Genomic DNA, 12,662 nt, shown 5'->3' on the forward strand with positions numbered 1-12,662 from the left:
GTCGGCGCCCGGGAAAAGGTGTCACCGCTAGTTAGTGCACAGTTCGCCGGCCAGGGAACAGCAAAACAAAGCGACAAAACAAAAAACAAACAAAATCAAAAAGGAATGAAAAGCACACACAACACAATAAAAGCGCGCGTGGGGGCAGGAATGAGGGGCACAGCTCAGCGGGACAAGGCGAGGATCGAGTTAGTGCCGGCCTGACCGTGAATATTGTGTTCACCCGCGCGCCAACCCGCGATGGTACCAAAGCGGCAAACTTTTGTCGCGCAAACACCCGGTTGCGAAGGTTGCAGGGGCCGTGGCCGTGAAATGTGATCAACAAAACCCAACAAACAAACAAACAGAGGGTGCGGAGGGGTTGGGGGTGTATGCTCGGCAAAAAAAAAAGTTATCGGAAATCTATCGACCCCGGGCGGCGACAGCACCGGCTCAAAACTACTAATAATTACCGACCGGAGCGAATATGCCATTTGCCCGTTCGATGCCCGTTGGCACGGACAGAACTTTTCATGCCATCATACGGGGTCAGGTCACGGATTTTGCAATCAGCTACCAGGGGAAAGTTTGCAGTCGAACACTGCCCGGGCTGTGATGGGAATCGTGCAGCAGTGCGGAAAATGCGCAACAACGGATCCAACGAGTAGAAAAAGCAAATCTGTCGCTTCGCTGCTAGTCTTCAGGATCGTGACATTTCTGACGCTGTCTTGGCTTGCTGGAAAGATTCTAGCATCACAAGCAACACTTTTTTTTCATTTCTGTTCATACTGCTGGCTAACAAATATTTTAACGCGCGTGCATGTGTTTGTTTTGATTCCACCGATTCCGATTGTTCGGTCTGGTAAGCAACTCACCAAGGCGAAGCCGAACCTCGCCAGGGTGCTGCTTTGTGAAATGTGATCGTAATCGGCAGAGCTTTTCCGGCAGCTCGACGCTACCCCCGGTCGGCCACGGCTGAAACACTATATGCGCCTCGGGTGTGGATGATGTACAACAAAAAAAACTGCAGCCAACCAATATGCGGCTTCACGGCTGGAGCGGCTTAGTCACTTGGCTGGGATTACATTACCCGTTTTGCGAGGGCAATGGGTGTGTAACAGACAGTTAGATTGTGTGAACTGTTCGCATTTAGTGCGCTTGCATGACACAATTTTAGCAGATCGTCAACGATATTTCAATCGTTTTTTCTTCCAACTGACATTGTTAAACCATGGTTTGCTACCATCTTCTAAGTCTAAGGTTTGCTACCATCGTCTAAGTTCTAAGTCAACCCAGATACGAGCATACGCTGATGATATAGGCATCATTTGGTTTGCGGCTTTCCTATGCAGCTGAAGCCAAGCCAAGAAATTTATTCATTTATTTAATAACTCATCCACTGTTGCAGATCAAAGAGACAAACTCCAAACAGTTGATAACAACGAGCTATACGAGACGTACTTACTGTCACGGAGCGTAGTGTTGGGTTTAATGAATCTTTCGTTGAAATTCATGCATACGAATCTTCAGAGATGAGTGATTCGATTCTCGAATCGATTCTTCAAAGATTCGAGATTAATGGGTCGCCATGGATTCATGAATCTCGCAAGTTTCATTAATCCCGAAGGATTCACGAATCTCAAAACATAAATGAATCTTCAAAGATTCATGAATTTAAAATATTCATAAATTCATTGAAATTCATATATCTCCAAGGATTCATGACTATTTAGAGATGTATGATTTTCAAATTATTGAATTTCCACGATCCCACTTAACATAATGCCCGTCGTGGGCTTCAGCCTCGCATGGTCCGTCTCCCCGTAGCAAAACAAACTATCCGGCTGTGTGATATTTGCCAAGAAATACCGAAAGCCTGTATAGGCAGGCATGACCACGAAGATTTCTACGCCAAGAAGAACAATAATGAGAAGCTCAAGCTCTAAGAATCTTTGCAGATGTATGAATCCCATGAGATTAATGAATCTCTAGAGATTCGTGTATCTTTCGAGATCTATGATTTTTTTGAAATTCTTAGGAAATCTCAGGAAATTCATGAATCTTTGCAACGAAGATTCCGATTCATTCGAACATTTCAAAGATTCTATCAGATTCATGAGATACTCCGATTTCTGCCATGGCCTATGTTGCGCATTAATATTGCCATCTCTTTGGTAATAGTTGCTGGTGTAGTGGAACGTCATTATTTAATTTGAAAAAAATGGGAATATAATGATTATTGTGTATGGTTTTTTTCAAATCTTCAATTACGCCACAGAGCCCGTTGAATTAAACAAATAATAATAATAAAAATAATAATGAATCTGAATCAGATTTACCTAACATCTAGTGCAGCGTATCAAGCTTGCCAAGGTATTAAGGCTCTGGTGAGCTGGCCATGTAGTATGCATGGAAACGGACCATTCAGCCCGTAAAATGATTTTAAACCGTCCACAAGGACTGGGGGGGGCGTGGTAGGCTGTTCTAAATCAATTTTTGGCAGTCGTTTTGTTAAAATCTTAGGAGTTTTCTAATTCAAGGTCAAGGAGGGGACCTTAGATTATCAAAGTAATAATTGATTGAAATAAAGCTTGATTTAGCAACAGTTTATAATAAAACATTATTTCGGTACATTATGTTTTACGGTACGTTCATCGATCATAGTGGTGTTTTACCCTAAACTCCAAGTCCTGGGCCTCAGGATTGTCCGAAATCGCTCACGGTATGGCACCTTCATCTGCCAATCCGCTATCCTGACTTTAATGTCGAACACCTCCACGCCATCTCGCCACCTCAATTTGGCCTACCACGCCTCCTCTGTCCTTGTGGACGGCCTAAAAAGCCATGATTATGTCGCTGTTCTATTCCTTTCAATCCTTCCAGTGCTACATTACCTTTACACATGTGTGAAAAAGGCATCAGAATTAAATGTCCAAATGTAGTATGCTTGCTGGATTCGTTCAATCTTTCCTTCTCAACTTTTTGCTGACACGCAACTGCACAGTGTCCCAGTTGTTGCATTTCAAATTGCCATCTGCATTTTAGTTGCAAATGACGAATAATTTTCTCTCCCTCGCAAACGCTTCAAAGCGGGCAGTGTCACGCCCCCGCTTCCTGAATAATTACCGTTGCCAACCCGTACAGCTCCTCTGCTTCCATCACCCAAAACGAAACTAGAGTCCGGCATTCTATATTCTGCAAAAGAGATTCTCTCACTTGCACTATGGGTACTATGGCAATAATGTTTTACTATAAACTGTTTCTAAATCCAGGTATACTTTAATCAATGATTACTCTGGTAATATTACAGCTGCATTTGCAGAATTTCGTGAAAGGACGAGTCCGAATTCTATGATATCTAGTTTTTTTTAACTATGTCTATTGTTATCATATCTACCTCACTATATTTTATGAGAGAGTGTTCTTTCGATCTTGAATCTCGAATTAGAAGAGTTGCATACTTCATTCTAGCCACAATATTGCCTATAGCTAGCTTTTTCACCTAAAAAAGGAAGAAAAGTCAATTCCAACCTGATGATCTCGAAGGAATCAGTGAGGTTCGCCAAGCGTCGCAGTTAGTTGCAGCGATTATCTTTTTGCCGCGGTAGCTGACATCATCTTAGTCACCTGAAGCTTCACTCCAGCCTGATGATCATCTCTGAGGAATTTGTGAGGTTCGATCGGATCGTCTTATAGCCGCGTTGGCTGACATCATCTCATAGGCACATGAAGCTAGCCACAGATATGTTCTAGCATGTCCAGGAGCATGTCTCGACACGTGTATATCAACCTTCCGGACCGGATGCCTACCTTCCACAGCGTTGTTACATGTGCATCGTTATTCAATCATTCTACAAAAAAAACCTCCCAACCAGCATCCCATCCCGGCCACAGCAATCATGGCAGTAAAGATTTACAGCTTTACTTGCTGTGTTTTCGTTGTTGTTGTTGTTGTAGTGTGCTTACAGAATGTCAGAGATGGGTGGCAAGGTGTGCCCAGCATCCGTCCTCCAAGCAACGTTGGAGAGCACCGCTGGTTAATTGGTTTGGAGACACGTGTGTGTGTGTGTGTGTGTGTGTGTGTGACAAGTGTGATGACTCAGACACATCTGGGCCAGCCCTCTCCCCCTTTGCTCTGTACACCTTCCTGCCTGTGAACCACTTTGTTACTTGCTTTGACGGCGATTTGATCGACGGTTTGATTGGTGAATAATTTTCGTACGAAGAAAATTTGTCATCGTCCCTCCGCACCAGGGCAGCTGGTGGCACTGAATGAGTTTGTGTGTGTGTGTGTGTGTGTGTGTGTGTGTGTGTGTGTGTGTGTGTGTGTGTGTGTGTGTGTGTGTGTGTGTGTGTGTGTGTGTGTGTGTGTGTGTGTGTGTGTGTGTGTGTGTTTGTGTGTGTGTGTTTCATTCTTTGGCTTTGCCAACTATGCACTTTCTTCTGCTTCGGTTGATTGGTGGTGGTGGTGGTGTTGCGAACTGTGCTAGATCCATTTGACTGGAAGGAAAACTAATGGAACGTCCAAACATAGGGGCGAAGGGAGGAGGTGAGTAGAGAACAGGTGAGAGGTTATGGCTTGGGGGGGCGGTAATGTAAACTAACAAATATAAGGAAGACACATGCACATATGTGCGAGAAGGTTGAGCTCAGCGAGCATTCGGATGCAGCGGCAGGCGACGAACTTGGACGAACGAGTTTTGTGCGAAAATCGGGGACGGGGAAGGGGGAGGCTGGATGGCCAGTGGAGGTTGATTGGAGCATAAGGTCGATAATGTGTGTTGTTTGCATTGCCATACATGCACACACACACACATACACAGTAAATGGCAATTTACGAGTGACGGTAGATTTTCGCTTTGCCATGGATTTTGCCACGGTCACGGTCAATCGGTATGTCTGTATGGGTAGGTATGTATAGTGAGGAAGGTAGTTTAGAAGAGGCCCCGGATGTGTCATCTCGTCATCTTGCATGGTGCATTAGGAGCGACAGCATAAACTGCTAATCCCTTGCCTACCAACTCTCCTTTCTTTCTGGAGGATATAATTTTTTTATCAGCTCCACACGTTTGCTTCCCTTAAAAATTGCTCTTCCCTCTCCCCAAACAACAGTCCCTAAGTTCATCTGTGGTACCCATGGACGAGTCTAAGTGTATGCGTGTGTGTGTGTGCGCAAGCTTGATTGCTTATTGCAGCGTTTTCGAGATTCGAGACAAGTTTGAAGCTATTTCTCTATTTGCGACACTTGCGTTTACGATTTTGTTTTTTTTGTGTATCCTATTTCCTCACCTGATTACTTTTGTGGTGGTGGAAAATGAGGAGGAGGGGATGGGTTTGTGGTATGATAAAAGTATGGATGCTTAATCGCTTGCGGGGCTTTGAGAATGTTTATAAATCGTTAGTAATGATTGATATCTAAAACATCCCATGTTGAAGAGCATTACTCACTAGTCGGGGTTTAGGTACTCAGTCTGGAGGTACTGCTGATTTGCCATAAATTGATGTTGCCAATGATAAACATAATCAAAGACCAGATTTTTTGCAACTTTTGCTGGTTTGTTTGAGATGTACATCATGCAAAGCTAGTTACTTTTAATTCGCGTAAAAAAATCCAACCAACACCACCTAAGGTCCCCTTTTAATGTGGACATGTCCATTTGGTACCTAACGGGCAGGACAGGCTCTATCCTTTTTATAATTGCCTAACCATCTGCAGGACATCGATTAGATCAAGAAGATGAAGGACGGTCGTCAAGAAGGAACAAAAACAAAGCAACAAAATCTCTGCGCCAATCTCCCATCGAATTCTGCCCAATCAATATTCAAACCCTTCGCCACGTACAAGGGTCGGCCCTCTACTGACCACTGCCTACTTGATTATTGCAGGTTAATTAATTGCTCCCTTAATTTCTCGGACATCGGCTCATCTTCCAACGTCCGCCTCGGCTCGCACTGCCCAGGCACCATAAGATTATCCCCAAATGAGCGGCGCGTAGCTTACGGGACACTTACCATTGACGGGCATCGTGGCCGGATTGGTCGCTCGTTCGTCCTTTGGTGTCGCCATCGGCAAACGGGGTCCCGTGGAGTGTGGTGTGGTGCGGTTTGGTTGCGCCTGTTGCGCTTTTCAAGCGAAGAAGACGTGCGACTCACTTGACTCCAAAGACGACTATGGCGGTCTCGTCCTGCCAGGATCCGGGGGACAGTGGGTGTGTTGTGCCGTGGTAAATTGATTGTAGACCGCCACTAAAACCGCACAACCGCTGCAACGCGCGCGCTCTCTCTCTCTCTCACACACACACACACACACACGTGCGCTGTACGTGTGCGTGTGTGCGGACGTGGTGCTGGAGCAATGTCCAGCCCCGGGGGTGCCGATTACGGGGAAGCGCACTGCGTGGGTGCGGGTGGGGCGAAGCAGTTTACGCTGATTGCCGCTGGTGCGTCCCGGTGGTGCCGGGGGCAATCGTCGGCAGTGCTGTGGCTGCTGCTACGGCAAAACGGCCAGCGCTGGTAGTGCAGCAATGATGCATCGTGTTCGTTCGTTCACTAATCACGGAGTACGCGCGGGGATCCCCCCCACAAAGGGATACGACACAGGACACAAGCCACACCGACACAGGAGGACACAGGAAAAACACTTTCGCTTCGATCGATCAAAGTCACTAGACACACACACACACACAGACACGAGCGAGAGGGCTACGATGGTACGTCGTCGTCGTTGTTGTCGGCACGGATTCGCTGCGCGTTATAAATTGCCCTAATTGATGCCTGGAAATCAAAAACAGCGAGAGCAGGCAGCGTGTTTTAAGGATGCGTTTGCGGAACTATTTGGGGATGGGGAGACACAGCCAGACAGCCGAACGGACAGCTGCTCCATTCACTGCCTTCCAAGCATCGGCAAGGCAGCTGTAACGCACACACGCACGCAGTTCTCGGCACGCAAAAGAATACGCAAAGGATACGCGCAAGGGCTTTATACTCTGAAGGAACTGACTCACACAACAATTTATCACACACAAGCAGAGGTCTGACCCGCTGGTGTCTCTGTAGGCGCGAACTCCACTTCTCCACCCAAATGCTAAACTGTCTCAGACACGCTCGCTCCTCACAGGAAGCCGTAGCATTGCTTCGGGAAGGACTGTTCACGTTTGCACAAAAAAAAACCAAAAAGGGGGGAAAGAAACCGAATTTTGGGGGATTTGCCAGTGGTGTGCCACTGTGTTTGTCTCTGTGTGCGCGCGCGGTGTGTTTCTGGTTCGGGCTAGAAAGGGTTCCCGGTGTTCCCGCAGTTATCACATGTGCACACTGTGCACGCCACCGTTCCCGACTGGGGTTTGGTATGCACTTCTCGGCTGATTATATTGCACATTCCCAATCGCAGCAGCAGCAGGTGCAGCGTCGCGACCCGACCTCGTCTCCTCTCCGCGCGCAACCATCATTAGCATCTCGCTCTCTCGCTCTCTTTCTCTCTCTCTCTCTTGCCAGTGAGCGTTGCTCTGCCTGTTTTGGGTGGGTGGGCAATGCTGCAAAAACGCTACCCTGACGGATGCCTGGGTTTCGGGAATGTCTCGGGTCCCGGCACCGTTTCCCGATGAATTTGTAGTCCCTCCAGAAAGTGGTGCCGATTCGTTTAGAGGAAACTGTGTGCGTGTGTGTGTGTGTGTGTGTGTGTGTGTGTGTGTGTGTGTGTGTGCGCCCGCGCACCCACCGGAGAGCGAGCTACGACCTGTCCCGTGCGGTGTGCGTACTCTGGTGAGAAAGGTCACCCAGCAGCAGGCCCGCGGGTTCTTACTGCGCTGGGCGAGTCGAAACCTGTCGTAGGCGGCTCGCATCAAATGGAGATAGATGTAGAGAGAGAGAGAGAGAGAGAGAGAGAGAGAGAGAGAGAGCGAGAGAGCGAAATAGTGAAAACACCACCAGTGAGATAAAGCAATACAGGGTTTTCATAGCTGTGGGACGCTTTATTGGCTCTTTCTTAAGTGAAATGAACTTAATGTAATGGGAACTGGACTCTATAGCACTCTAATTGCATGAGAATTCCAATAGGAATTTTCAAGAAGCCTATGCAAAAAAGGTGACATAGAGTCCAATTTCCATCATATAAAGTTCACTTCCAATAGGAAAGAGTCAAGGAAGTGTCCCACAACAACGAGAACACCTGGAAAACCCTGTATATTGAGCTGCGTACGAGGCAACAAATAATCTCCCGGAAAACGCTACCCAAGAGACACGAAAATATGGACCAAAAAAAAAGAGAAAAGAAAGAAAGCGAAAATAAATAGCATTGCTTTGACACTTTTCCACATACACATACATACATATGGAAAGACAGATAAAAGTTGAGGGATTTACATGACACGCACGGAGAGCGATTTTTTGATTGTTGACTGTTTTTTTTTTGTTTCGTGTTGTAGTTGCCTCCCTGCATATTATGTGTATGTACGTGTGTGTACGTGTGTGTGTTGTGAAAACTTATGCTCTCTGTGCTGCTCCATTCCGAACGACAGTGTGCACACGCTCACGCACCTTGCTCGCTCTGCCGTTCGCTCTGGCGCTTGGCTTTCGCTTTACTCGCTCGTTCACACTTTCACGCTCGATACGCAATGAAGTAATAGACACGTTAAACTATGCCCCCCCCCCCCTCCCACATACACACACTCACACACACACACATTTTCCTGGCGACCCTCCGACGCCGCCTGTCTACTCGTAGGCTTTTCCTCTCCTGCGGCACGGTGCGAAAACAACGTTGTATTTTTAATTGTGCGAATTAGGGGGGGGGGGGGGGATTGTTGGAAAATACAGAGCGATTTGCAACAACCTGCTCTTCTGACGCGCCTCCCTTATTAAAAAAGACGACCAATTCACATTCACAAAATGGACATACATACGCACACGCACACGGAATCACATTCTCTCGCTCTCAGGTTATTTATTTATTTGGAAAACGGTAAGCCACGCCGCTGCCCCGCTGCCGGGCGCTGCTCTTCCTCACACATACACACACACGCACGCACGCACAGAACGATTATGGAATGAAAATTGAATCACAAACAACACAACAAAAAAGCTACCTAGCCCACTAAATACGATTGTAACGCGGTACAAACAAACACACACAAACACAATCCGCACGCACACACTGGAGAAATAACATGAGCATGAAAGGAAACCTAACCGACTGGTAAGCTGTGTTAATCACGCACGGCACTGCCGCGGGTACACGATGTCACACAGTGGGGCACGCGATAGATTCAATTTCCTTTTTTTCCCATCGATTTCCGCCTGCTTGCGAAGGTGGGCCCGAACTTGTGGAGCGACGAAACAACAACTCTCCCTCTCTCTCTCTCTCTCTCTCTCTCTTACACGCGCGCATACACTCTCAAACAAGCGCGCGTGCACACACGCACACAGAGGTAGCAACACGCGCGCACTTGACACTTCACGCACGGGAAGTAACGCTCACACACACGCTCATACACACACTCACACCTTGTCGGTACGGAAAGTGAATGGAAGTTTAGTGGCCGCTTGCGTTGCGCGCCCTCAGCACACACCATCCGACCGTAACGGTGCGCCAGCGTGATTGCGAGCGCGACAAAATGCGGGGGACTGTGTGCCCGGGGCCCGACTGATGCGTCCCGTTGCGGCCTCTGCGGAACGCTAAAAACGAAAACAAACCTCCCCCCTCGCCGACTGACAAGCAACGCGTTTGACAGTTTTGACACAGAGGAAGAGCTGTCAAACGTTTGTTATTGGGTGGTGGAGGTTTGCATTTATTTTGCAAGATTGGTAGTAAAATCGGCAAACTTATAGTAATAATTGAAAGAGAGTTTGTGTTTTCTAATTCCCATAAAGTTACTATCAACTCTAGCATCTTTGTGTGCGTGTAATTTGGTTGGTAGTTGGCCAGAGCAAAATCGTAATCAGCTGCTGTCAACAGCCGACAGCATACTCGGCATCATAACTTTTCTTCCATTTGCAACATAACTTGCACACATACTTTGAGGTTGGAATATTTCGGCTTAAAAGCATTTTAAGTGCTGTTAAAAAAAAGTTGACTACCTAACGTACCAGCCTGGGAGTCCTCCACAACCTGGAACCGGATACATTGCATCGTACCAGCAGCTCAGTTGCGCAGAGCATCGCAGAGCATAAGCACAGCATAGCAATGTTGATGTGAACCATTGTTTGTATGGCTGTCAAACAGGTGCGCCGCGCTGTGCGCTTGGCGGGAGATTCTTCGTTTTAAAATCCTCGTGTGTTTCGTTACAGCTCGGCACCACGCTGTTTGGATACGCACATTGTTTGCAGCGCTCCCCGCGATCGAGGATGAAGTTGAGCGAGTTCACCTTGTACTGTGACCAATTGGTCCACGCGTCACGCAACTGCGCCGACCGTTGGCGATGGGTGCGGGAGAAGGAGCCGGGCTACCTATGTCTGGAGACAGTACGGCACGTGCGGAGCACCGAATCGAACCCCCAGAACGAGGTGCTGGAGGGAATGGCCGAGCTGGACGTGGAAGATGATCCGGGCCTGGCCGCTGTCGGTGGTGGGCAGCCTACCGCCCGGACGCTAGCGTTCGAGTATCACGTGCTGTACTGTGAAAGCTACGAGGTGCCAACACTGCTGTTTAACATATACGAGAAAGGTAAGTAGGACGGCGAACGATCGCCGCTTGCCAGTCACCGAAATCACATCGCCGGCTGATCCCTGCCTTTTTAGGTGGCGCTCGATTAAACCTGGAGGAAGCATGGGACGTGCTGCAGATTAGCGGATGCGTATCGTCGGACGAGCGGTACAGTGCGATCACGATGGTGCACCATCCGGTACTGTACCGGCCGTACCTGAAGCTGCATCCTTGCAAAACAGCCGAGCTGATCGGCTCACTGTCCGGCAGCACGAACCCGGTACTGTCCTTCCTTACGACCTACGCACCGTACGTTAATCTGGAGCAGGATGAGTTGGCTCGGGCGTTGCAATCGGATGTTAAAAAAGAAACCGGCGAGTAATGCACCATGTAATCAGCAAGACTGCGACACTGAATGCGGTCGATGCAAGTAGAGTAAGCATGCGATATGTAAGAATAACATTAAAGCTTTGTTTTTGTGATTTTGCCGAGCCAGAGTGTATGACCTAAAAATGTACGAGTTGGGATATTGCAACCAGTGAAATGCTCTTGTTTTTTACACCCTGTGAATTGTAGACGCTTAGAAGAGTACATAGTTCCTTAAAATCGCGATGAGATAGCATACCACTTTTTTATCACCAAAAACGTAGAATATATAAGAAGAAAAAACACAAAATTTAACATAACGTTTCCTTTACTACCAATCATTGTGTAGCGCGAAGCAACATTTTTCGTGACTCATCCAATGGAACGACGGAAGAAATTCGTAAATTCCAATAATTAAATTCTACGACCTATTTCTTGGATCTACTGAATCAATCATATTGTGTTGCGCTGAACCATCAACTATGGATCGAAAAAGGATGCATGAAACGTCAAACGACACCGAGAAAGCGAAAAGAACGTTTTGTTCGAAATCTAGTAAGCTGTGCGAACTTTGAAGTTTGATCACTTTTGCACAATTGGGGTTTGAGCAAGAGGAGTTGAGTAGTTGTTGTTTTTTTGCGCTGGGGAAAGATGTTATACAAAGGCATCAATATGAAACTGGAAGATTTTATCTGCAACTGTTTCTGGATGGTGAACGATTCGAGTGCACGGCCCCACGCCAAAGCCGTTTGGCTATGGGGCGACGAGCGGCGCTTTATACGACTGGAGAAGGTTGTGTCGACAGGGCCGCCAATAATAAATCTGTATGGTTTTTTAGTCTACCGTCTGTATCCAATGGTCTACCAGTACGATGTTGTGTGGGACTCCATAACCAAAAATCCCAAGCTGCTGTTTAACGTCTATGACTGTGGTAAGTGTGTTGAATCGTAGTGTTTTATTGGGTTTTCGGGATACTCCTGCCCTACTCAATTCCTTCGCCGGTGTGTTGTCTCTTCGTAGAGGGAACTCGGCTGAGAATGCAATCCGTGTGTTCGCTGCTCGGCATCAAGTACAATATAGACGCGGATGATGAAGATTCGCTGGACGTGGAACTCCACCCGATACTGAACATGCCGTACTATTGCTTGCCCCCCAAGCTATTGGCACAACCGAACGGCCAGTGGCTGGACATTAAAAATCCCATCCTACGATATGTGCTCAAATACACATCGTTCACTAATCTGACGCAGGAAGAGCTGCTTGAACTCAGTGACGAATCGCCGTACATCGAGTAGTTTGACCGTATATTTATTCTAGCTAAATTCCTCGACTTGCCTTAATAGATGTGTTGATCTAATAAATTCTGTTAAACTGTTTGTACTTCTGTTTGTTTGTGTTTTTTTGTATTTCTGCTTCAGATTCGTTTGAGCATAGATGCGGTTTGCGAGACTTTTGTTGTCTAGTACATTCTGGTCGTCAACGCTAACCAGTAAAGAAAAATATAAGATGTTTAGGGAACTGGAGTGTCTGGGACGATTAGGGATATATTTGTCTAACGCTAAGACACAATGGGCTAGGAAGACTTAGTACAACTTTTTCGTTGTACTGTCCATCACATGGATGGTGAGGCGCTGGAGCCGGAGACAGCATCGCCCGTGCTGCCCATACGCAAGATGGCTGA

The 12,662-nt window shown here is 47.1% G+C and overlaps 2 protein-coding genes across 11 annotated transcripts in view; one reads left to right on the plus strand and one right to left on the minus strand.

Annotated features, from left to right (window-relative positions):
• The window catches only part of LOC121587606 (guanine nucleotide-releasing factor 2), a 54,509-nt gene extending 44,880 nt beyond the window's left edge, over positions 1-9,629 (minus strand). Inside the window, exons 1-2 of one of the 10 annotated variants that reach the window (XM_041909626.1) lie at positions 9,543-9,629; positions 5,992-6,753 (exon numbers count right to left, since the gene is read on the minus strand). In XM_041909626.1, the coding sequence (XP_041765560.1) occupies positions 5,992-6,046 (55 nt within the window). In that variant the 5' untranslated portion in view covers positions 6,047-6,753; positions 9,543-9,629. The other 9 variants (XM_041905411.1, XM_041912949.1, XM_041908811.1 and 6 more) reach the window with 9 other exon arrangements.
• A 50-nt stretch (positions 9,630-9,679) lies between these two features.
• On the plus strand, positions 9,680-12,361 carry LOC121593234 (ubiquitin-like-conjugating enzyme ATG10). The gene is made up of 4 exons (XM_041915831.1): positions 9,680-10,195; positions 10,261-10,636; positions 10,711-11,912; positions 12,002-12,361. Exons 1-3 carry the CDS (start codon positions 10,181-10,183, stop codon positions 10,995-10,997), a joined length of 678 nt encoding a protein of 225 aa, XP_041771765.1. The 5' UTR covers positions 9,680-10,180; the 3' UTR covers positions 10,998-11,912; positions 12,002-12,361.
• Positions 12,362-12,662: the final 301 nt, after the last annotated feature.

Source organism: Anopheles merus, chromosome X (assembly GCF_017562075.2).
Source record: "Anopheles merus strain MAF chromosome X, AmerM5.1, whole genome shotgun sequence".
Classification (NCBI taxonomy): domain Eukaryota; kingdom Metazoa; phylum Arthropoda; class Insecta; order Diptera; family Culicidae; genus Anopheles; species Anopheles merus.

Bases quoted from the DNA above. Each gene is read 5' to 3' on its own strand.
- LOC121593234 (XM_041915831.1), top strand. The intron at 10,637-10,710 runs GTAAGTAGGACG...CTGCCTTTTTAG, and splicing joins GTTTAACATATACGAGAAAG to GTGGCGCTCGATTAAACCTG.